This window comes from Mastigoproctus giganteus, chromosome 2 (assembly GCF_048544385.1).
Source record: "Mastigoproctus giganteus isolate SK-2022 chromosome 2, ASM4854438v1, whole genome shotgun sequence".
Classification (NCBI taxonomy): Eukaryota; Metazoa; Arthropoda; class Arachnida; order Uropygi; family Thelyphonidae; genus Mastigoproctus; species Mastigoproctus giganteus.
In genome coordinates this window covers 191,655,807-191,680,832 of record NC_143576.1, presented here as the reverse complement: position 1 = coordinate 191,680,832, position 25,026 = coordinate 191,655,807, and the positions used below count along the sequence as shown (strand labels likewise).

Genomic DNA, 25,026 nt, shown 5'->3' with positions numbered 1-25,026 from the left:
CGATTTCAGAGAATATAGGCTTAGTGGTTCGCATTAAAAACGTTATGTTGAAAGGGGTTTGAGATAAAAAATATTAGTTGAAAGGGGTTTGCGAGTCAAAAAAGGTTGGAAACCGCTGCTATACTGCATACATCTTCGAATAAATTGATGCATCGATGTCACAGGACTCTGTCCTGGGTCCACACAGTAGCTAAAGCCAACATTTGATTTTTTACTCTTGTAATGACAAATTAAGACTGTTTCTATGCTATGCTGCATACATCTTCAAATACATAATTGGAAACTAATGCATTAAGTGGCAAGACTAATAGCATAATATCCAGTGCACTAAAAGTAGATACTGTAAATTTTTGGGGTGGGCAGCAGTGGTTTGGATAATTGAGGTTCTACTGTACAGTAAAACCCCGCTATTTGTGGTCACTTATTTAATATAAAATGAAACCTGAAAAAATGTGAATTTTAAAGCACTGCAGGCATTTTCCGCCATAAAAAAACATGGCGTGGCTAAAATTATCTTTCACGGTCAAAACAGCACTCAGTAGGTGGGGGGGAGAGGGGTGACAAAATCGCGAGCGTGGATGTTTCTCGCTAATCCTTGTTTAGTATGTGTTATGCGCTTGTCATGGAAGGTTTCATCGTTTGCTTTTAATTTATATGCTTATAAATTAAATAAATTTATCAATTTATAAATTGATATGCTTACAAAAGTGATGAATCTACCATTTTGCAGTGTAAAACAGACTTTTTCGAGTGTGTTAATGGAAGAAAGTGACTTTATTGTGGACAAATTCTTTCTAACCCGTACAAAAATATGGCTACGAATAACAAGGGAAATGTGAAAAGATCAAAGAAGGTGATGACATTAGCAAATAAAATTGAGTTATTAGATAAAATTTCTAATGGTGAAAATGTCTCCTCAGTGGCAAAACATTATAAAATCAATGAGTCAACGGTACGATCAATCAAGAAATTGGAAGAAAAAATCCGTAGTGTCCGTGAAAACGCACTAATTGCTTCAAAAATTTGCTCTGTAACTCGTGATGTTAAATTAGAAAAAATGGAAAATTGTTTCTTATTTTCATTTCGATGCCATATGCTTGCATTTCACTACGTGCTGTCTATGTACATAGTCGTATTATGAAGGTACATATATTTCATACTTTGGAACGGAACCCCTTTATTACTATGGGAGCCATAATTCAGTATTCGCGGCATTCCTCAGGAACGTAACCCCCGCAAATAGTGAGGGTTTACTGTATTTGCTTTTTTAATACTTGTAAAAGTATTAAAAAAGCAAATTAATTATTAATTATTAAAATCTTGGTTAAAAGGGTGACATTTCTGTATTTTTTATGCTATTTTAAACTTTGTCTATCTATGTTTTGACTTTATACGACAGATGGTTGCCTTGTCATTCCCATTTTCCAAAGTTGCTGGAATTGGGCATCTTCAACTTTCAAATTTCTCTTTCTCATAGCTGATATTGCACCCTCCTATGCGTTTTTAGGACATCCTCATCTCTTCCCTTGTGGTATCCAGTCATATAAAATTTTAGGCCATCTCTCTCTCTCTCTCTTCATTAATACGTATAAGATGTCAAAACCATCTTAGCCTCCTGTTTTCAATTCATTTTATATCTTCATATGCATGCAAATGCCTTCTAATTTCCTTGTTCATAACCCTCTCAAGCTTGGAAACTATAGCTCTTCGACAAAGGTAGTCCATCTCTTGTGCCCTAAGCTTCTTTTTGTCACCCTCTTTCAGTGTCCATACCTCACATCCGTAACAAAGTACTAATTCCACTAATAACTGTCCGATATGTTTTTTTTTTTTTTTTTTTTTTTTTGTTCTAAGGGAGATGTTGTTGTCCCATCATATAGTATTGAGAGCACAAAGAATCTTCCTACTTTGATGAATTCATGTGCTAACTTCCTCTTTCCCTACTCCTTCCTTAGTTATAACACATCCAAGGTACTTGAAGGAGTCAACAGGTTTTAGCTGTATAGATTGCATAACTTCTAATTCGTCTTGATGCTCTGCTGTACGTGGGAATTCTGTTTTTTTTAAATGGATATTAAAGCCTTATTGGTTTTATGTAAGATGCAGTTTTCTTAACATGTATTCCAAATTATGAGCTTCTTGTGCTGTTCATAGGCAAAATTGAGATTCCATAAATATCTATCATGAATTGGTACTTCCATTCCACAACAGCTTATTTACCATTCTTGCAAGGTGCATTCCAGGAAAACATTAAACAAAGGTGATAAGCTACATTCTTGCCTCAGCCCCTTTGTTGGATAGATCGGGTTAGGTAGTGAATTTCCAACTTTAATAAATGCCACGTTGTTGTTATTATTATTATTTTTATTATTATTAGCAGCCATTTGGTTCAAGGAAGCCTGAGGCTTATGCTGCAGACACGAGCCCCTGGATAATTGCCTGATCAGTTCAAGTTCTGGATCAATTGACATCTTCTGTAAGGCTTTCCATAATTTCTTTCTTGGAACAGAGTTGTAAGCTTTTCCTAGATTGATGAAGGCAAAGTAGATATCTTTATTCCTTGCTCTTCTTTTCTCCACTAGTTGTTGCAGAATAAACAAATTGTCCACACGAGTGATTGGACCTAAATCCACTTTGTTCTTCACTAATCTTATTTTTTATCTCCTCGTAATTTTAACCGAAACACCTTAGAGTACATTCTGGACATGGTGCAATTCACACTTAGGCCTCTATAGTTCCCAGGATTCTGCCTATTTCCTTTTTTATAAATGGATGATATACAGTGAAACTTCTCCTAACGGACACCTCTCGTTAAAGGACATCTCTCTACAACGGACATTTTCAAATTCCCCAACTCACCTCCATTGGTTTTAACGTGTTTGCAGCTTCTGTCTAGCGGACATTCTCTGTAACAGACGCGGACAGGCAATTTGCACTGTTTTGTTTAGATTAGCACTTAATTTGATCTCCCCATAACGGACAGCGGGCGAGCTCACGGCCCTTTATTAGGAACGTTTCTTCCACGTATTGCCTCAATCGTGTTTATTTTCTATTTCCGATTCTCTGAATTTTATCAAGGTTTACATTGCGGTTCTAAACCCTTTTTCAAGAATTTTAAGGCACGTGTAAAACTTCTGATGAATTCGGTGTGTGCAGGGAGGGGGGATTTTAATCGGCCTTTCGTCTTTTCAGTTTCAGTTTTGTTCAGTGTCGTGTGAAGTGCACAATGTCTTCTCGTAAACATTTAACTTTAAAAGATAAAGTCGAACTCATTAATGCGTATGATCGGCAAAAATATAGTGTTCGCAATCTCGCTGCAAAATTCGAAATCGGGAAGACGCAGGTAAGCGACATCTTAAAGAAAAAAAAAAATGAACTGCTCAAACAATTTTGGCAACACGGAAATGATCAGGTTCAAAAATCATTCCCGTAAACTGTTGGACTTCAAATTTGTCGCGCACATGCTAAAAAAATTCCCATTAATGGGCCTATTATTAGGGAAAAGGCTTTGAAGGTTGCGAAATCTATGGGAGTAAATGAGTTCAAAGCTACTGTGGGATGGCTAGACAAGTTCAAAACTCGGCATAAAATTTCTTGGAAAACCATAAGTGGTGAAGGTGGATCTGTTGATAATGGGGTTGTAACAGAGTGGACCGTCAAATTGGAAGATTTATGTCGTTATTTTGAAGTTAAGGATATTCACAACTGTGACGAAACAGGGTTGTTTTTTTAAAGCTCTTCCTGAAAACACGAGTCCAAAAAACGGAAAGTGCCAGGGCGGAAAAATTTCTAAGGAACGCTTGACTGTACTATTGTGTACAAATATGCTGGGAGACTTTGAACAACTTCTTGTTATAGGAAACCCACAAAATCCTCGTTGTTTCAAGGGCATAAAGTTGAATCTTTTGGATGTTGACTGGAAGTCTAATAAAAAAGCGTGGATGACACGAGATATCATGAGCGAATGGATCAGTCACTTTAACCAAAACATGATTCGTCAAAACAGAAAAATTATTCTTTTCATGGATAATGCTGGATCTCACCCGCACATTGAATTGTCCAACATTCAAATCATTTTTCTGCCACAAAACACATCTGCAGAGTGTCAGTCCTTGGATCAAGAGATAATAAAAAATTTTAAACTTCACTACAGAAAACGTGTTTTAAGACATCTCATTGCAAACATGAACGATGTAACATGTGCGAGTGACCTTGCAAAGAAAATCAGCATTCTAGATGCGATTCAATGGATTTCCTCTTCAGTAAACGCAATTAGAAAACAAACTGTCGTGAACTGCTTTGTAAAGTCTGGCTTCTCAAATGCAAAAATTGAAGTTGTGAACAGCAATGTGGAGCACCAAGAAGAACAAGAACTTCAACATCTATTGATAATGTACGATACTTCAGCTACAAGTGACCCTGGCTACAAAGATATAGACTCAAACCTCACTACAGAAGATGATGCTCTAGATATCAACGACATTATCATCGATATTTTTCAAGAAGTTCCTCATGAGGATGAAGAAATGGAAGGAGGCATTCTGCGAAGAACATATTAACGACGAACCACCGATGAAAATAAAAGAAGCGCTCATACAAATCAATCGTTTAAAAATGTTTTTCGCCGCTGAAGAAGATACTGAAGGACTTTCGATGGTTTCTTCACTCCAAACAAATGTTGAAAACAAAATTATCAGCTGGAAGAAGGTACAGAAGAAAATAAGTGATTACTGTATGTATTTTTCTTAAGGATGAAGGAATGAGGATGAAGAAATGGAAGGAGGCATTCTGCGAAGAACATATTAACGACGAACCACCGATGAAAATAAAAGAAGCGCTCATACAAATCAATCGTTTAAAAATGTTTTTCGCCGCTGAAGAAGATACTGAAGGACTTTCGATGGTTTCTTCACTCCAAACAAATGTTGAAAACAAAATTATCAGCCGGAAGAAGGTACAGAAGAAAATAAGTGATTACTGTATGTATTTTTCTTAAGATAAAGTCATAATATGCATAGCACAATTGTATGTATATTATTTACAAAAATATTGTGCAAAATCTGTATATATTTTAATTTAATTTTACATTAAACGTTTAACGATTTTTCTTTCTTTCTTTCTTTTTTTTCTCCCTCAGACTTCTTGTTAGTGGACACTTCTCTCTAACGGACACATTTTCGTTCCCCATGGCTGTCCGTTAAAGGGAAGTTTCACTGTATAGCTAACTTTGCATTCCTCCGGTGTTTATCTTAGCTGTACACATCTGTTGAACAGCTGTACAATCAGATTGATTAAACTTGGTGGTCCATATTTAATAAGTTCAATCGCAGTGTTCCCAGGGCCTGGAGATTTGTTTTTCATTAACTTTGTGCAGTCTTGATGTTTTGTAATTTCTTTCTTCCCTTTATCCACTGGTGGAAGGGTAATTATTTTCTGATATTGAGGTCGTCTTTCTTTAAGGAGGTTATTATAATGATTTTCCCATGTTGGCATATCAGTAAAGTTTTTATTCGATTGAGATTCATTTGTTTTCAGTGCTCTCAAGCTCCACCAAGTTTCGGATGATTGTGTTCCTCCTAATGAGCTGTCAATTTCTTGGCATCTTTTCTTCCATGTCACCATCCTTGGATTTAGCAATTTTCTCTGTAACTGCTCTGTTACACTTTTTGTATTCTGCTCTATTTTCCTGATTTCTATTCATTAAAAATTTGTTATTGGCTTTTTTCTTTTCTTTCACCAACCCAGCCACCTCATTCCACCAATACTGTTGTTTATATTTGTTATCCATTTGGCCTAATGCTTCATTAGCTGCATTGTGTATAGCAGTTTTGATGCTGTCATGAAAGATATTCCTCTCTTCTATTTCTCCAATGTGAGACAGATGGTTCTGAACTCTTCTCTGGTAAAGTCTTTAATACTGTCATTAGATAGTAGTTCCGGTTTATAAGTAATATTTTCCTGCATTTCTCTACCGTCTTGAATGGTAGTATTAAGTCTCATTTGATGCTTCTGGTATTTGAAAAATATATCTGCAATCACCAGGTAATGATCTGAACCACAGTTGGCACCTTTCATTATCCTGCTATCTTTTGTTGTCCATTCTGACTTCTGCTGAAAAATTATGTAGTCTATGATCAATTTCTGCTGGAGGGATGGTCTCTTCCATGTATATCTGTGGATATTTTTGTGTTTAAAAAAGGTGTTAAGAATTTTCAGGTAGTACTGTTTGCAGAGATCAGTAAGTCTCTCACCATTGTCATTCACAGTCTCCTCGCCAAAGTGTCTCACTAGATCGTTATTCCTTTTTGAAAAATTTTGCTGAAAAATTATATAGTCTATGATCAATTTCTGCTGGAGGGATGGTCGCTTCCATGTATATCTGTGGATATTTTTGTGTTTAAAAAAGGTGTTAAGAATTTTCAGGTAGTACTGTTTGCAGAGATCAGTAAGTCTCTCACCATTGTCATTCGCAGTCTCCTCGCCAAAGTGTCTCACTAGATCGTTATTCCTTTTTGATCCTACCCATCCATTTAGATCTCCTATCAAAACTATTTGTTAATTCTTCTTAACCAAATCCATTTGTTCATAAAGCATATGGTAGAACTTGTCCATTTCAGCATCAGGCACATCATCTACAGGTGCATATATGCCCAACAAAACCATTTCTTGGCCACGTATGTTAATAATGATTTTGATGCATCTTTTATTAATTTGATCATAGCTCTTAATAAATCCTTCTAGTCTCTTACCCACTAAAACACCAATACCTGCTTTGGCTCTTTCTGATTTTTAACACCACTCCAGTAATGAGCATAATCTTCAATCTGTTCATTTCCTTTTCCATTTTTCTTTGTTTTGGCCATGACAAGTATATCGTTGATAGTGTTGAAGTTCTATATGCCCCGGGGGTGACGCTGGGGCATCGGATTGTATTCTTATTAGCTATAAGAGTGCTAAATTTCTTGTGTGTTCACAGGAGTTGTTATCCGTTGTCCGGTCTGAAGGCCATTGCATCACTGCTCATACCTCCGCGTGGTCTGGGGTGGGCAGGCTGGGGGTGATTCCCCTAGCCTGTCTAAAGTGAGCAGCTGCGTAGTTGGGACACTGTACTTGTTATTCTAGTTGAAAGTTATAGTTTGAATTTATTCAAACCTCAAGAGGGAATAAAATTTTCTCTCTTGAGTTTTTTGGAGCATTTCTGTGCCCTTCAATTTAGGCCTAGGTTGACGTGAGTCATCCTTGGGACCACCTTCCGTTTAACTTGGGAGGTGAAGCTTTTTAATTGCATTTGAGAACAGTTTTCTCGTGCATTTTAATATTTCATTTAAACTGAGTTGGCATCTGGCTCCTTGCTCGTTTACTGTTGTAAATATTGTAAATAGTTATTGGTTGTCGATTTTTCGTCTTTCAATTTTAGTTGTATATATATTTATTGTGAGTTTATTTATACATTAAAATGTCTTCTTCCTCTTCTGAAGAAGCAAGTGAAGTGGAGCTGCTGGCAGCGTCGGGCAATGTGACTGAAGAAGAGAAAAATGAAATTGCGCAAAATGTCTTAGTGCAAGCGGGGGAGTTGGCTGAAATTGAAATATTTGCAAGCAAGACTCTACAAAGAACTCCGACTAAAGTAAGGTCTAATTCTTTACCGGTATCACAAGATCAAAAAGGGTCTAAAAAGAAAAAGAGAAAGCAAGGGGATGAATTTTCTGATGGTGATCATAGTGTTAAGGGAAGGAAGAAAAAGAAAAAGAAGGATGATACAAGTAAGATTAATGATGATGGTTTTGATTGTTTTTAAAACAAGGGAAAGATTGAATTCCTTCCTATGGGCTGCCGAAAGTAAAGTGCCGACAGCTGCAATTAGGATGATCATGGATATGTGGAACATTGTGGAGAAAAAGGCGCATGAAACATATGTAGAAAATGTTTTGCTAAAGGAAAAACTTAAAAAGAAAGATGATAAGAAGGACAAGGAAAGTTATGCTACTATAATAAAAAGTACAGAAGCTGTAATAAGTGCACCAAAAGTGATGAAGTTAAAATGGAAGTTTTAAAAGAAGTGAGACCCTTGCTTTCTTCAGTTAAAGTGAGAAATATAAGACCTATTCGAGATAGAGGAGTAATAGTAGAGGCTGAAAGTGAAGAAGATATTGTTAAGTTAAAGGCTTGTACAAAAATTCAAGAGCTTGGTTTACATTATTCTATTCCTAAGCCTATATTACCTCGTGTTGTGATTTTTGATGTTGAAGAAGACATTGAGCGTGATGAATTGCTTGATCAGTTGTGGCAGAAGAATTTTAAGGACAATAAAGTAAGTGAGAAAAGGTTTAAGGATAGTGTTGAAGTTCTAACAGTTAACAAAAATAAAGTAACTCGTATGAATAACTGGATGATTCAATTAAAACCAGATATGTGGAAGGTTTTAAATGTGAAAAATAGATTATTTATAAGGTGGACAGCATGTAAATTTAAGGAAATATATTCTGTAACACAGTGCTTTAGGTGTATGAATTTCGGCCACGTGGCTAAATATTGTAAGAGAGAGGTGCTGTGTGGACACTGTGGTGAGTTAAATCATTCATATAAAGATTGTAAGAATAAAGCGAAGGAATCGAAATGTCATGCATGTAGTAGAAGGAATGTGCAGGCTGATCACACGGCTGTTGATAAAAAATGTCCTGAATATATAAAGGCTTTGGAGAACTACAAAAAGAAAATAAATTATGGGAACTGAGATTAAAATATTACAATTGAATGCACAGAGAGCGAAATCAGTTGCTGGGCAAATTAATAAAGTTATGGAACAGGAAAATATGTCCATTGCTTTGCTTCAGGAACCTTACTCTATAGGATTTCAAGTTAGATGTTATCCTCAACACTATAGAATTATTTCGGAAGGGAACAATCCTAAGGCAGCAATAATTATAAGGAATAGAGATATGGTTGTGACAAAAGTAATGTCTATGTGTAGTAATATGTATTTATGTTGTGAAATAATTTGTGATTGTGGTAGGTTTTATGTAGCGACCATATACTGTCCTCCTTCTGAGGAGATTGAACCTTATGTGTTGTATTTAGAAAAACTTTGTAGTATGTTTGGTTCCTGTGGTTTGGTGGTGGCTGTAGACTCCAATGCTAACTCCCCGTTATGGGGAGGAAGAAATTCGGATGATAGAGGTTTGATAATTGAAGAATGTTTAGCTAGAACAGGAATAGAGGTAGTGAATGTTGCAGGACATGGTCCAACTTATTCAGCAGTGTGTGGTCAGTCTTACATTGATTTTACTCTTGCTACATCAGCTATATTTAGGAAAATAAAGAAATGGAGTATTTTTGAAGATTCACCACGAGTGACCATAACAGCATCTCTTTCATAATTGATGATAATGATATGAATAGAATGTATTATGATACAGGAAGGTATAATGTTAGAAATGTAAATTGGTCAGAATTTAATTTGGATTATAGAAACAAGGTAAGCCAATTGGATTGGTCTGGTTATACATCTAGGGAGTATGTGGAAAAATTTACTGAATTGTTACAAAAACTGTCCGCTAAGTATATGAAAATTAAGAAAAAAGTGAACCGTCCAGTGATTTGGTGGACTAACGAGTTAAGTGATATGAGAAAAGAACTTTTTAAGAAGAGACATTTATTTCAAAGGTTGAGAAGAAATGGTGATAGTGATTTGTATGATATTGTTAAAAGACAATATTGTAATTGTAGGCGTGATTATGCTCGAGCTGTCAGTAGCACTAAGATTGCTTCATGGAAGAAATTTGTGGGTGAGCAAGGATCCAGGGATCCCTGGAATTCTATTTTTAAAGTTATTAATAACAAAGCAAGTCTCTCAGAAATTACGTATACGATTGGGCATGGTAACGAGGAAACCCGGACTTGGGGAGAATCTGTGGATATGATTGTGGAAGGTCTTTTTCCTGAAGATAGTCAAAATTTGGATTTTACACAGTTGCAAATGTTAAATGGATGTGTGGATTATAATTCTAATGAAATTGAAGTGGAATTTTCTATTATTGAAGTTGAAGAAGCGGTGAACCGGGCAAAGAGTGGAAAATCACCGGGCCTGGATAAAATTGAAGTGGAAATTATGAAAAGAACTTATAAGATATGTCCTATGATGTATGTAAATATGTATAATAAGTGTCTTGATGATGGAGTTTTCCCTTCATGTTGGAAGATTGCACATGTAAAATTGTTAATTAAAAGTGTAGATCGTTTGTTAAATGAAACCGGTGCTTATCGTCCAATTGCCCTGTTATCTGTGTTAGCAAAAGTGTATGAACGCCTGATTATAAATAGATTAATGGTTAATTATGAAATCAGAGGTTTGATGTCTACAAACCAGTATGGCTTTAAGAAGAATTTTTCAACAGAAGATGCTGCGCATGAATTGGTTAGATGTGTAGAGGGCAATGGGAATAGATATGTACTAGGTGTGTTTATCGATTTTAAGGGTGCATTCGACCGACTGTGGTGGAAAGGAGTAATGTATAGAATTAGGCAGACACAGTGTTCAAATAAGTTGTATGATGTATTTAAGAGTTACTTTTCTGATAGACAAATTGTAATTAAAACTAAGTATACTCAAATTGTTAAGGATATGTCTAGGGGATGTCCACAAGGCTCGGTGATTGGCCCCTTTGCCTGGAACATCGTCTTTGATGAATTTTTAAATGTGAATGTTCCTGGAGTTATAAAAAATGCATACGCAGATGACCTGGTCCTATTGATAGAAGGTAATGCGAGATCACAGATTGAAGATAGAGCAAGTGAAGTGCTTAATGATCTTGCATGCTGGACCAAGAAGTATAAGTTGGAAATTTCAAAAGAAAAAACGGTCCAGATGTTATTGAAAGGCCGGTTAAGCCAAAATCGTCACCCTGTTGTGAGGCTTCTGGGCGATGCCTTTCGATACGTAAAAGCAACTAAATATTTAGGCTTGAAAATTGAAGAACGTTTATTTTTTACTGAACACGTTCGTTATTTAAAAGAAAAAATAAGTACTCTCTATGCTAAGCTCCGGAGGGTAATAAGAGTTGACTGGGGAATTAAAGGAAGAGCAGTAAATTTATTATACGAATGTCTTTTTATTCCTATAGTCACATATGCCTCTGGAGCTTGGGTACATAGGGTACCAATTAAGATAATTCAAAAATATCTATTGCAAGCTCAAAGATTTGCTTTGCTTGCGATTACTAGAGCGTGTCGAACGGTCTCGACAGAGGCTTTGCAGGTTATCTCTGGGAGAGTCCCTGCCCAGTATAATGTCCTTTTATCTGGATTATTATATTTCACAAAAAGAAATATAAGGAAAACATACTTTGGAATATCTTCATGTCCTGATGTAAATAAAATCTATACTAAATTTGATATTAAATTAGAAAAGATCAGGATAACTCAAGAAATAATGCAGATGTGGCAAATACAATGGGATAGTTCTGACAAGGGTCGTCAGACGTATCAGTTTCTACCTAAAGTAGATATAGTAAATAAAAGTAAAGTGTGGCTGCAATTTGGATTGCATGCCACCTTTTTATTGACTGGTCATGGGCTCTCTCTGAGATTATTTCAGCTTGGGTTGAGAGAGGATGGCTTATGTAGCTGCGGGCAAAATGAGACTTCAGAACATATAATGTTGCACTGTGTAAATTATACCCAGTATAGAATGGAACTTAGTTTGTCCTTGGGAACTTTAGAGAAGGAGACCTTTCATATCATGTTCGCAGATAAAAGAATGTTTGCATATTTCAATAAATATGTGGAAAAGGTTTTCATTAAAAGAAGTATGCTAGATAGTAGAAGCCTGCCTCCCCAAGGAAGGGATGGTAACTCTCCTCATTAAGATCTATAGATACGTCAAAATAGATTTTTCTTACGAGAGGCTAAGTGGCACAACGATTTGGATTAATTGGATGTTTATATTATGTTTTGTTGCGTTATCGTATTTTAGTTCATAAATTGAATTCTATAAGACTCTGAAACATTATTCCCTTTAAGACATTAACCGTGGATGGGCTTAGGCCCAGGGAATGGAATGCTTAAAGGAGGTTTAAATGAATAAATGAATGACAAGTATATCAAGCTGCATCTCTTAAGCTTCTGTAACTATCTCTTGTGTCTTTAGCATATTTTTTAGCATTAGCATTAGTTGAGGCATATGATGCAAGAAAGCAAGCTTATAGAGCATCAGCCAAAAAAAACCCTGGTCACTCAAATGTTTGTCTAGTTCAACCTTAAATTTATTTAAGCTATCAACTTTTGCAACAAAAGGTGGAAGTCTGTTCCAGCAATCAACTACCTGCTGCCTAAAGGCAAACTTCCACACATCTATTCTGCAAATATCTTTCCTCAATTTGAATCTGTGCCCCCTAATGTGAGCTTCTGCAAATATTCCATGTATCAATACGAATCATCCTTTTTCTGCACTTGGGTCATTTTCTTTTAAGTCCATCAGGCTTCTTTGTAATAATGGTATTTTTGCAGTAAAGTATTTTTCCAAGTTCCGGGGTGCTGGCCTGTCCGCCAACCTGAGGAACCAGAGATTTGAGTCAAGGTTACCTTCCCCTAGCCTTTGCTGATCCAACAGCTCTTCTTGCAAGGCAGCAATTTGGCAGCTCTTATAAGGCGGCATTTCTTTGCCTTGACTTTAAGTATAGTACTTAGTACCATGCATGGGTTGAAGGTTGAGAAGATGAAAGAAGATACTTGTTAACGTTAAACTTGAATTTCTGTAGATTGTAATTTTCAGGAAATATGTGTGAAGAAAGGTGGTTCCAGAAAATGGAAGTTAAAGGAATAAATGAGGAAGAAGAAAAGTTGGTTGTGAGTTTGAAAGTTTGACAAAAAAGGATGCTGACTGATTGTGGCATGTGTTCAGACTAGTTTGGAAAAATCAGGGAGAATTATAGAGGCCAATTGAGAAGAAAAGTAGCCCTAGAAATATCTATAGACAAGGCAGCAGAAATATGCCAATGTCTATGAGAACAGAAAGTGCAGAGACTTTGTATATTGGATCATTAATTAACCTAATTGCACTCTTTTGAATGGAGTCTAGTAGCATGAGAGAGGTTATGGCAGCATTGCCCCAGATGTGAGAACGATATTCAGTGGTTGTGCAGATTTGTGATTTGTACAGACTGAGCTGTTCAGAAGAAAAGTAATGCTGAGAGCAAAATATAAAACCAAATCTTTTAGTTGCAGAGCAAGCAATATTTGTGATGTGCTTATGCCGAGTGATTAGAAGTCAGGATAATCACAATAGACTATTATGATGAGTGGATATGTGATCTTGCCTAGAAATCTCAGTGTCCTTGAAGATAAGCATAGGAGCAGAAGGATCCTTTTTGTGAGCTATAATTTCAATTCTTCTAGAGACTGAGCTCTAGAAGAATTGAAATTAACTGAGTTATCTTTGCCCCCATGGAGAATTACCTGAGATCAGCATTTAAGGAATTGGTAGTGGATATTTGAGAAATTAAAGCTGTTTGTGCAGGGCAAGGTTTTTCAGACTTGCAGGTGGAATGCAATGTGTTTTCATCAGAAGAGGAAGAGGCCAGTGGCGTAGCCAGGATTTTTTGTCAGCAGGTACATTCACAAAAAAAAAGCACCAATTTCCTAATGCTAAAAAGTAGCACAATACCAAATTTCGATGTCAAGGGGGGTGCAATGTACCTGCTGACTCTATCCTGGCTACACCACTGGAAGAGGGAAAGAGTGGGAGGAAGAACTGAACCTTGGGGAATACCAACATTAGTGGAGGAGTTAGAAAACAGAGTCATCTACCATCACCTGCAGTGAGCAGTCAGAGAGAAAACTGGATACCCATTTGCAAAAAACAAGCTCTTTATGCCAAACATGATCAAAAGCTTTTGAAATGTCAAGAGCAACTGCTTGAGTTTTCATTAAACTTTTCCATTAAATATGTCTATAGGTGGGCAACATAAGCCAGTATATTACCAGTGGATCAACACTGACGGAATCCATATTGGCAATCATTGCTCAGGTGGAAGGTGTCTAGATAGTTTAGAAATTGGCAGTTAATGGATTTCTCCATGTTCTCCCCAGAAAATTTTGCCAGCCGGGTGGCATTAGCCAGGTGGGGAAGTGTAATATTTCACAATATTATAAAATTTTCTATTATTTATAAATGTGACTTAAGCGATCCAGAGCAAAAATTAGTTGCATAATTTGATATTATATGCTCCTGTCGCATTGATCTTGATCGCATAGTATGTTCAAATTAATATCGACCGAGATCAGTGAGCAGTACCATACGATACCTCGAGAATCGCTTAAATTTTAGCCGGGCGGTCAGTTTAATTCACATGGGCAGTGTGCTCATTCAATAGGTCCTGGAGAGAACACTGACTTTAGAAAGAGTAGAAGGTAAGTGCAATGGGACAATAATTGAATGGGAGGGATTTGTCACCCTTTTTAGGAACTGGCTAATTATGAGCAAATTTCCAAGCAGAAGGAAAAACACCAGTGGAATAAGAAATGGTAAAAAGGCTACACAGAACAGGTGCAAGCACTGGAGTACAGGTTTTGAGAACAAATGGAGAAATACCATCAGGATCTGGTGTTTTCTTAGCATTAAGATTGTTCAAAAATTCTTCTGATATTCTTTTGACAGAAGACCACAGGAGACATGGAGTGGAAATGGTGGGAGGATCACTAATACAAGAGTTAGAAGGAGAGTATGATGCTAGCAGGTTGGCTTCACCTTTAACAGAGGCGGGAGTAGATGGGCAAAAATTGTGGCTTTGGCAAGAGACCAGACTGCTCGACTACCATTTAGATAAGAAGCAAGTTTTCTATTCTTAGCCTGTTAAAAATCTAGTTTGGACTGATTAATAGCTGCTTTACAATTACTGTGAGCTTTGGTATAGACAGAAAATGAACTTAGAGATTTGGATGCAAGCCAATTGCAATATGTAACATTTCTTATCTCGAACAGCCTTAGCACATTTATTGGAAAATCAGAGGATGAATGACATTTAGACAAAGGGTGAGATTTTAAGGTGGAGTATGGAATAAAGACCATCATCCCTAAAAGAATAATTTCACTGACACGATCTGTGCAAACAGTGACATCAGAAGATTTAAAACGGTAATCCATCCAAGGAAAAGAAGAATAGTGATCTTGCAGATCATCCCAATTTGCTTTCTTGTAATGCCAAAAAACACAAGTTGAGTATTGCCTGAGAGAAAAGCTCCATTGGAAAAGTGATCATCACCAAATTATGATCTAAGATGCCTAGAGAACCACACACCTCAACCATGTACTTGGAAGGGTTGTGAGAAAAAGATCAAGAGTGTTGACTGTGTGGTGATTGTCTGGTATTCTTGTAGGTAAATGAACAATTAACGATCATTAATAATTGCAAAAGCCTCAGCATTTGACCAGCTGGGTCCATGTGGCTAGGGAAACTGTACTGGAGAAAGCCAAGCTATAGAGAAAGGAAGTCAAAGAGTTGACTAGTAGAGCTGGAAGAATGATAGAAGCAACAGATGAATTTTACAGAATGGGGTAGAGAAATTTTAAGCTGGAGAAGATTGAAAAGAGGAGATTCCAAATTACTAAGGTCTCTGACGGAAGATCAGAGCAGATATATGCTCAGTTACCATGTTTAAAGCAAAAGCAAATAATCAAGGTTTGAAGCAAAAGCAAATAACCAATAATTGTGATTCTGTCAGCAAAGTAAGTGAGGCTTGTAAGTGGAAATGAACATCAAGATTGGAATTGTGATCACATATACAGCAGGCCCCCATTATAACGCGGTTCGCTATACGCTGATTCGCTATAACGCTGTTCTTATATTATAACCCGTATCTGGCTATAACGCTCTTTTACAGATTACATTTTTGACATCACGCAATCGTTTCATTTGATGGAGTCGATAGCTTGAAAATGAATAGCGAAACAGCATTAAAACGTTTCCCACGCCGACTTGAGAAGTTTTCCCACGCTCAGTGAAATTTTCTCGCACGCTAATTTAGTTTCAGTACAGTGACTTGTTACGTAGTTCCAAGATCAACATTTTAAAAAATGACCAAGTATATTGCTTGTATATGCATTTATCCGAAGTCTAGTCATCACTCAGTAGAGTATTAGACATCGTGCGTAACGGAAAGTTTACTTAAATATTGTATCGTAATTAATTCAACCAACGCAGTTACATTTTCGAAGAGCTAATAATGACTGATAGGAATGAAAAAGCAACAACGTCTGGGCGCAGTACGAAGACTATAAATGTAAGAAAAAGACTGAATTTGAAAATTAAATTAGACGTTTTGAAGCGAATTGATTCCGGTCAACGACAAACGGATGTGTGCCATAATTTAGGGCTTGCAACTTTAACTGTAAGAACAATTATAAAAAAATAATTTTTGCAGCGGGAAAGATAGCTGTTCCACTGCAAGCAACTAGGGCTAGGCTGGCTATTAGGATTGAAATGGAAAGACTAATTTTATTCAAGATAATATTCCAGTGCAGAATTCAGTTAAGTTAAATATTAAAAAGAGAGAGAGAGAGAGAGAGAGATTAGCCAATATGATGATCTGAAGAAAACTCGCCTAAAAAAAAAAAAAAAAAATGTGGAACCATTTAAAACTGGTAAGGGCTGGTTGAATAGATTTAAAATCCAGGGAGAAGCTGCAAGTGCAGATCATGGAGCCGAAACTTTCAAAAAAGAACTTTTGTTAAAATTATTGAAGAGGGGTATTATGTGTTATACTTCTCAAGTTTTTAACATAGCTGAAGCAGGACTTTTGTGGAAACGAATGCCTAAAAGAAGTTTCATATTGAAAGAAGAAAAAAACATGCCAGTTTTCAAAGCGGTGAAGGATCGGTTGACTTTATTGTTGGTTGTAACGCTGCGGGGGATTTAAAATTAATACCAATTTTAGTTTATTTGGAAGAGGGCCAAAGTTCAACTCAAAATCCACACATTTTTCATGATTAAATTCATCAATTAAATTAAATTCATTATTTTAATTGGAATTTTAAATTTACTTTTGATACGCAAGTAGTTACCACATAATTATACGTATGCAATGCAGAATATTTTATATGTGCAAATATTTGAATATTAAATATTTTGACCGACATTTGTGCAGCTTTTCATTACTGTTTATTATTTTAGGAAATATCCTATGGCACCGACCGCAGCTCATAAATACGTATGTTACCTTATGGGACAGCGGTGCTCGCTTAGCGCGGATTCACTTAGCGCCCTGTTTTTCCGGAACGAATGATCAGCGTTAAGCGGGAGTCACCTGTACAGTATTTGTGAAATAAATGAGGAAGTGTTTGGGAGGTTTAGATCATTTTGCAGAATAAGTTCATTCTATTAGTCTTGACTATTCATGATGTATTCACTAGTAAGAAAAGGTTGGGAGAACATGTACAAAGTAATGAAATTTTTGGATATGGCACACGCATGGCAAGAATATACTCAGCTCCTTCACATAATGTGTCCTTGACAACTCACACATGCACACACTGCTCGAACTCTTCTAGTCACTTTCTGGCAGAGTAGAGGCAGCAAGATTATACACTAGCTGCCTCTACTGCCCTAAAACAGGGTTTGCTGGCCTGCAAACCCTGTTTTAGAGCTGTATGCTCAAAATGTAAGGAAGATTGGATTTCGCCATAACGTCCATCATAACCTCAAAAGACATCAATCACAACTCATGATGGAAGAGATGGTGGGTTGCCAGAGCTTTGCTCTGGAGACGAAACCCATGTTTAGTTTGGAGACTAAACATGGGTTTCACCACTTCAAGTCTCTAATAAGCAAAGTAGTGGTATTGCACTCGTTGAGAAGAGGTCATCTAACACCACTTAGTTTATGTGAACCGGCGACCAGCTTGACCGCTCACTTTAGAAAAGCTGTGTGTGGTAGATAGAAAATGTTTGAATATCCAGCTGTACTGATATTGCATATTTATCTTGGTTGTGCAGAACCAAATCTTTTATTATTGTGTAATGAAAATAAAAAGCATCAATTTTCCAAATCTTAAAATTGTTCAGTTTGAGCATGTTGTTAAGTGATATATATATATATATATATATATATTTTTTTTTTTTTTTTCAACTTGCTTCGGCAAGCTAGTATTGAAAATGAGATTAAAGCTCCTGAAACAGCTTCATGTTTAATCTTTTCCATAAATAGCAACTTAATTTATGCATACAAAAAATAAATTTAATTCCACATAACCAAGGTAAAATTTTATGCTTGTAACTAAAAATTTTAAGGGAATTTCCTGCACACTAGATCTATGAAAATTGTAGTTGTCTCCTGTTCACAAGTGTGATTCACAGGGTGAAGTGGGCAACTATAGACCTGTCAGTTTAACCTCTCTACCAAGGAAAATAATGGAATCATTAGTTAAAGAAGTAATGCAAGATCACCTTGATAGGAGTGGAGCCATAGTGTATCACAGTACAGGTTTGTTAAAGAAGGATCATGCCTCACAAATCTGATTATCTACTATAAGGTTGTTGGAGCTGGATGCAAAGATAAATGGCCACAGTTCTTCCTGGACTAATATGATGAGTGAGGCTCCACATGGGTCAATGTTGGCTCCCCCCAATGGTTTTAAACTACTGTTCCTACTTATTTTATTTAAATGAGTTTGAGGTGTAAAGCTCACCCCAGAAACAGACTACATTGCCAGGAGGTTTCTTTTTTAACTGAAGACACAAATAAGTTTATATTAATTATGCCAATTATAGAGAAAGTTTAGCTAAAAATAAATAATAATAATAAATATCAGGTTGTGCTACTTCAAGAGGATCTGGATAAAGTAAACAGATGGGCTCTAAAATAGAAATCAAGGTTTAACATAAGTACAAAGTACTACATTTGGGTACTGGTTATCCCAGAATAATATACATTTGGGTGGTACCAAACCTCAAAATATTAGATTATAAAAAAGATATAGGGGTAATTATAGAATCTTCCATGAAGCTCTCTCTCTCTCTCTCTGTGATGCATAATAAAAAAAGAGCAGCACTTGTTTTAATGTATAGCTCATATACATTGAGCTGCACGACAATTATGGTGGCAGAAAAATAGTTTTTTTTTAAATCCTCCAATGTGAAAGTAGTTTTTCTCTAAAACAATTTATCATTCTGTCTCAAATGGTGAACATGCAGTGATTGGAAGATGCCCAACACTTGCATTTGGAAATTGAGTACTGTGTATTTTTAAGAATCAGTGTTCTTTTTCCTTCTCTGCAGTGTAAATAAAATGGATTTTATGTGCACCATAATGTAAATATACAGTTGTTGCATGAATTCTGTATGATTCTGCACACTATTTGGGAGGAATGAATGGAACTTTAAAATTTAAAGGTGATTTATACCGTATAATGATACTAGAGGCAATTTCATTATAGCTCTGTTTCATAGTGTTTACCTGTAGTAGTTGGTTTTGGCAGTATTTTTGATTTAGACAAGCTATTTACAAATCATGCCAAATTGATATGACAAGGCTCTCATCATATACTCCCTCCTATCATGTCTGGGCAGAATTTTGCAGACACTTTCACATTCAACCTTTACTCGCGACTTTTTTTTCATCATTGACCTGTACTTGTTGAGTAAATCTGCAGATCTCTTACTCTTAATGTCATTATTTCCAATGTGTACAACAATATCACCTTTTGTGCCCTTAAAAGATGATGCCTGCTCTACAATGTCATCAACTTTTGCCCCTGGCAGACATACCCTGGTCCTGTTCCACCTATCCTTCTTGCATAGTATATTCCCCATCTCCCTGAGAATAGAGTCGCCAACAGTAACTAATTCCTTTGGGACCAGTGCATTCTGCCTTGGAGATTGCCTCTCTGTTGTCTGATGCACAGGAGTGGGCTCTGCCATTGAGCTGGGCAGCTGAGAGCTTGACGGGCCCCTCATATTAATTTCTTCGAGGGCATTTACCCTACACCTCAAGCTCTCATAGACGCCCATCAGAACTCTGAGTTGGTGCCTAATTTCTTGACACTAGACCTAGCACACACAAAGGCATCCTCTTTGGCTAGATCATGTCCTGTTTTAGAAGGGTCGGCAAACACTTCACATTTCGCACATTTTTTGAGACTGATGCATTGAAGAATCGCTCCCGAGTCATAGCACCTTCGCTAGTCTGTGATATTTGCTTCGCAGCTCTATTCTCAGTCATGATTTCCATTGAAATACAATCTAATTAACAATGAAATTTAATAAGATTAATATTTTTGATTAATTGATAATATTATAATAAGCTAACAGATTCCTAACTGAATGCTTCGTATTACGCTATCAGTTCGCGTATATATACGTTACGCTATTGCTTATCGACTACAATATGGCAGCTAGTTCAACAATATTGGCACCGACACCGGGAGTCGTAACTTCCAAAAATCGCTAGTTAAATTCAAAATAAGAAGCTAATGAACACTACTAAACCTATTTAATATCTCTGTAAAACACAATGTAGTATGTTAATGAAGAATACTGTAAAAATTAAAAATACTTTATCTCTTTACAGCAGCCAAAAATCTGCCGACTGTTCTCTTCCGCGACTAGAGCGCCCTCTCTAGTCGCAGAAGAATTTGGAGAAGATATACAAATCCTTGGGTTTTGAAACAGTGTATATCTGTGTACAAATACACATGTAATAAATTCTAACTATACTGGTATTAATTCATGTCTTTTTAACCTTAAGCACGTCTTTATTCACATTTGTGACTTTGTACTCAGCTTATTATTATTATTATTTTTTTTTTTTTTTCATTTATTGAGTAAAGTGGGCCCTAGTCAAAAAAATCTGGCAAATCCGCCATAAATATAGAATTGGTATAGTACAGTATACAGTTATTAACAATACAAATTTCACATTCACATTACAAATGAACTATACTGTGCAATGGTCAACCCCTCAGCTGCAGTACAACAACCTGGACAAGTAGGCTACAACAGAAACCGATGAAGAGACACCATCCACAGATGAGCACAAGCATCACATCCTAGAGACTGATCATCGCCGGTAATCTCAAAAGATAGAGTATAACGAACAGCCATCTACCAGCAGTCAGAGAGCTCAACAGAAGTTACTCATATTAACCAGCAAAACCAAGCTGGAAGAAGGTGTCATTGCAGGATCAAATCCAAGAAAAACAACTAATGCTTATTGCCAACTGCACTGGCAGAAGTGGACACCCATCAATTAAGGAAACAGAGTACCAACATCCTGTCCACTTCTGCAAAGAATTTTCTCTGTTCCTATATAAAAAAATAACATACTGTTCCATGCAAAGAAGAAGGTACAGTCCACCAATTCATCTATTATTCAACCTTAACTCTTCTAATTGCAAAAGTATATTCCTTCTCAAAACTGAATTTGCAAAATTTTGAAAGGCAGTAAAATTTTCCCTTGTTTTAATAAGTACTGGCTCAACCCCATCCACTAGTTGAGTTACATTATCAACATTATTCAGTAAATCCAAACTCAAATCAGCATATTCCAAACAATTAAACACAGCATGTTTCCAGATCACCACAAATTACATCTTGTTACGATTCCATGACTATTCAGTTTAGCAAAAAATGATCCATGACCTGTTAGTAAGAACGTACAACATAGATTTGGTACTTAACCAGATCGGTTTAATATAATTCACACCATTAACATAAGGGAAAAATTTTAATGTTATTCTACCTTTTTCTGAATAATTCCATCTGTTTTGCCATTAAACACTAACTGCAAATCAAGTGACATTTTGCCAGCTAAAGCACTTGCAAAGCTTCTGTGGAAACCATTCTGCAGGCCATAACCATTTTGAGTAACATAACTCGATGTATATAATAGAACTTTCTGGTGTTGCTTACTTTGATTGCATGGCCAACCCAGATTGATGCACCATACATAACAATCGGCAGAAAAATACAATCATAAATCAAATCGAGTTCTTTCCCCTTTATTCCCCATTCCACCTGTATTATTCTTGAGATCATTGCAATAAATTTCCTCACCTTCTCTGATATACAGTTAATATGCGAGATAAAGTTCAAGCCACTAGCAATACCTTAATGCTATATATCTACTTTCAAGTTCTGCCAAAAGACTTAGAACTGATTCTTCATTTACCACTCCTCTTCTGTACTTTTGTGATCTCTAGTGATGCAATTAATTTAGCTAATAAACTTATTCAAAAGTATAAATATATTACCTTAGATGAAATTTATGATAACTTGAATGTGTATCTGTAATTTTTATTGAAAAGTAAGTGGTTCTTTAACAGCAAGACATTGCTTACCATTGTGTTGCCAAACCAATACTGGAATGAACCCAGAAATTCAAATTCGAGACCCTGCCATATCTACTATGCATTCCTGATTTTGAACCTTCTGATTTTCATGTGCCTGGCCCACTAAAACATGCACCTTAATGGTGCAAGTTAAAAGGTGATGCAGTTAAAAATGTGGTTTATAGATATCTACAGTCTTTACCAAACACCTTTTTTTCTTGTAGAATCAGAATGCTTAAGTGTGGAATAAATATGGAATAAATTTAAAGAATTTAAAAAGTTTAGTGTTATTACCATACATACAGAATAAAGTGTTTAAAATTCACTTTATTTACTTTATTTATTGGCATGTCTTTAGTGAAGTTCAGTAACTGTTTAACATATAACCATTATTTGGTGAGAGCAAATATAAAAGGAATGTTAAAAGTAGTGAATTAAGTATTGAAAAAGCAAGTTAAGTGTTTGTACTGGCAATTTTTTATTTAATGCTGTGGGTGAAATATAAAAGGGCATAACAAGACAACAAACTAAGTAAATAAATTTTTGTATATTTTAAAGGCAGCTGTAGCCAAAAGAATCTACATATTCATTGTGACAGTATATATATATATATATATATATATATATATATATATATATATGTATGTGTGTGTGTGTGTGTGTGTGTGTGTGTAATTAAGGGCAACCAGAATTTTCTGGGGCTACAATTCATAAATGAGCTATGCACTTTCAGTAGCAGTATACGGGCTTAAAGAATTTGCGACCACCTAACCTATTTCCATACAGTTTAAAGAGAAGTACATTGTTAAGGTGAGAGCGGTGGTGAGTTTTTTTTTTTTTTTAATTATTATCCTTTTATCTGACGATATACAACCACCTTTTGTTCATTTCCTGATTTTGGTGCATTGGAGAATCACCCCTTGCAAAAATAAAAAATTAAAGAATCTTAAGGAAAACATTACTTTTCATAGTGGATTTTTATATATCACAAGGAAAGTTTGCATTATTATTGATCCTGTCATTTAGTATATTTTTTATTGTGCATGAATAGCACATGCAGTCTAAGACTACATGTGCTATTCATGCATTTGTGTCTACATGCATCTCTGTCCATATATATTAGGACTTAGTGCATTTATTTATTATTACAGGTTTTCCAGTTTTATTTAAGTCTGCCTTTTGTGAATACTATCTGTGCTCTGAATTTCTTACATCATTTTCTCACCATTTATGATTTAGTTAACAGGTATGTATAGTTTACTTCTTGTAATATATTGTTATTTTATAACACTTACATTACAGTAAATTAATCAATATATTTACAAGAAAATTTAATGACTAGTTTACAACAGAATTCATAATTGTAGAAGTGCTCTCTCTAAACAACTTATCAAAAATTCAGAATATTTGTCATTATCTTCTAGATCAGGGGTCCCCATCCGCCTCGTGAAATTTATTCTATAGAAATCTTTTTTGGTTGCTACATATCGTATATAAGGATATTATTAATCAAAATATAATGTAAATGTGTCCAAATATAATTTTGTAACATTGTTGCAACTCTGTGCACTTCCGCTTGGCAGCAGTGTTTCTTGCGGTGTCGGAAATCCCAACAGTGCGAGTGCCCAAGCCTATAAGTTTTTCCGGCGAACACGAGTTGTCAAAAAGTGAAATAGTAAAGTTAAAATAAACGATTGTTAAAACAATTGCTAAACACTAATCTAAATATTAATCAAGTAAGTATTAGTGAAAGAATTGTATGCAATGCATTCTTTGCAGTTTGCAATGTAAAGACGAGTACACGTATTAATCTTTCCCCTGGTCAGCTATTCTCATTCAGATCGTATTCGCCGGGCTGCTGCACCGATTATCATGTGCAACAATTTATTAGTGCTATTTGTATAAATGCATATTATTTTTAATTTTACTTAACTTTGAATTTTTAATTTTAATTTTAACGAATCAAGATGTCAAGGAAAAGAAAAATTGATTCTGAATGTCGTGCCTTCAATGAACTTTGGTCGATTAATTATTTTTTTATAAGGGACAATAACCAATGTACCTGCCTTATATGTAAGGAAGCAGTTTCTATGTTGAAAGAATATAATTTGAAACGGCATTATATGACAAAACATGCCTCAACTTATGATAAACTTAAGGCGTCTCCGTAGCCAGGTGGGAAGGAGCAGCAGTGCGTAGCACACGCTTCTTCCGGGGTTCGAGCCCGTCACCACCAAATACGGAGGATGCAGAAAGGTGAGGGAATGACCATCGCATATCCCAGGAGCAATATGGCCTTAGTTGCCAATGCTCCTGAAAAAAAAACCAAATAACAACATAACGATAAACTTCAAGGAGAATTGCGAAACAAGAAATTACAAGATCTGAGTTTTGATTTCAAGAGGCAACAACAACAGATGACATGTTTCACTAATCAGAATTTAAATTTAATTAGAGCTAGTTTGCGAGCATCTCCAATCATTGCTGAAGAAGGGAGGGCTTTTACTGATGGCGAGTTTGTGAAAAGAGTGTGCCTATCAATTGCAGAAGAAATATGCCCTGATCAAGTTAAGCACTTCGCTGCTATAAGTTTATCAGCATCAACTTTAGCAAGAAGAATCGAAGACTTGTCTGAAAGATCAGCTGAAACAAAAAGTTACAGATTTTATAAATTTTTTGATTGCAATTGATGAAAGTGAAGATATTACC

General features: G+C 35.9%; 1 protein-coding gene across 1 annotated transcript in view; it reads left to right on the top strand.

The window, feature by feature from the left end:
• Positions 1 to 25,026, top strand: part of LOC150089863 (Fanconi anemia group M protein-like) — a 116,429-nt gene that overhangs the window by 83,233 nt on the left and 8,170 nt on the right. Inside the window, exon 6 of the mRNA XM_090368869.1 lies at positions 23,469 to 23,563. Coding sequence (XP_090224995.1) covers positions 23,469 to 23,563 — 95 coding nt within the window. The remainder of the gene's footprint in view (positions 1 to 23,468; positions 23,564 to 25,026) is intronic.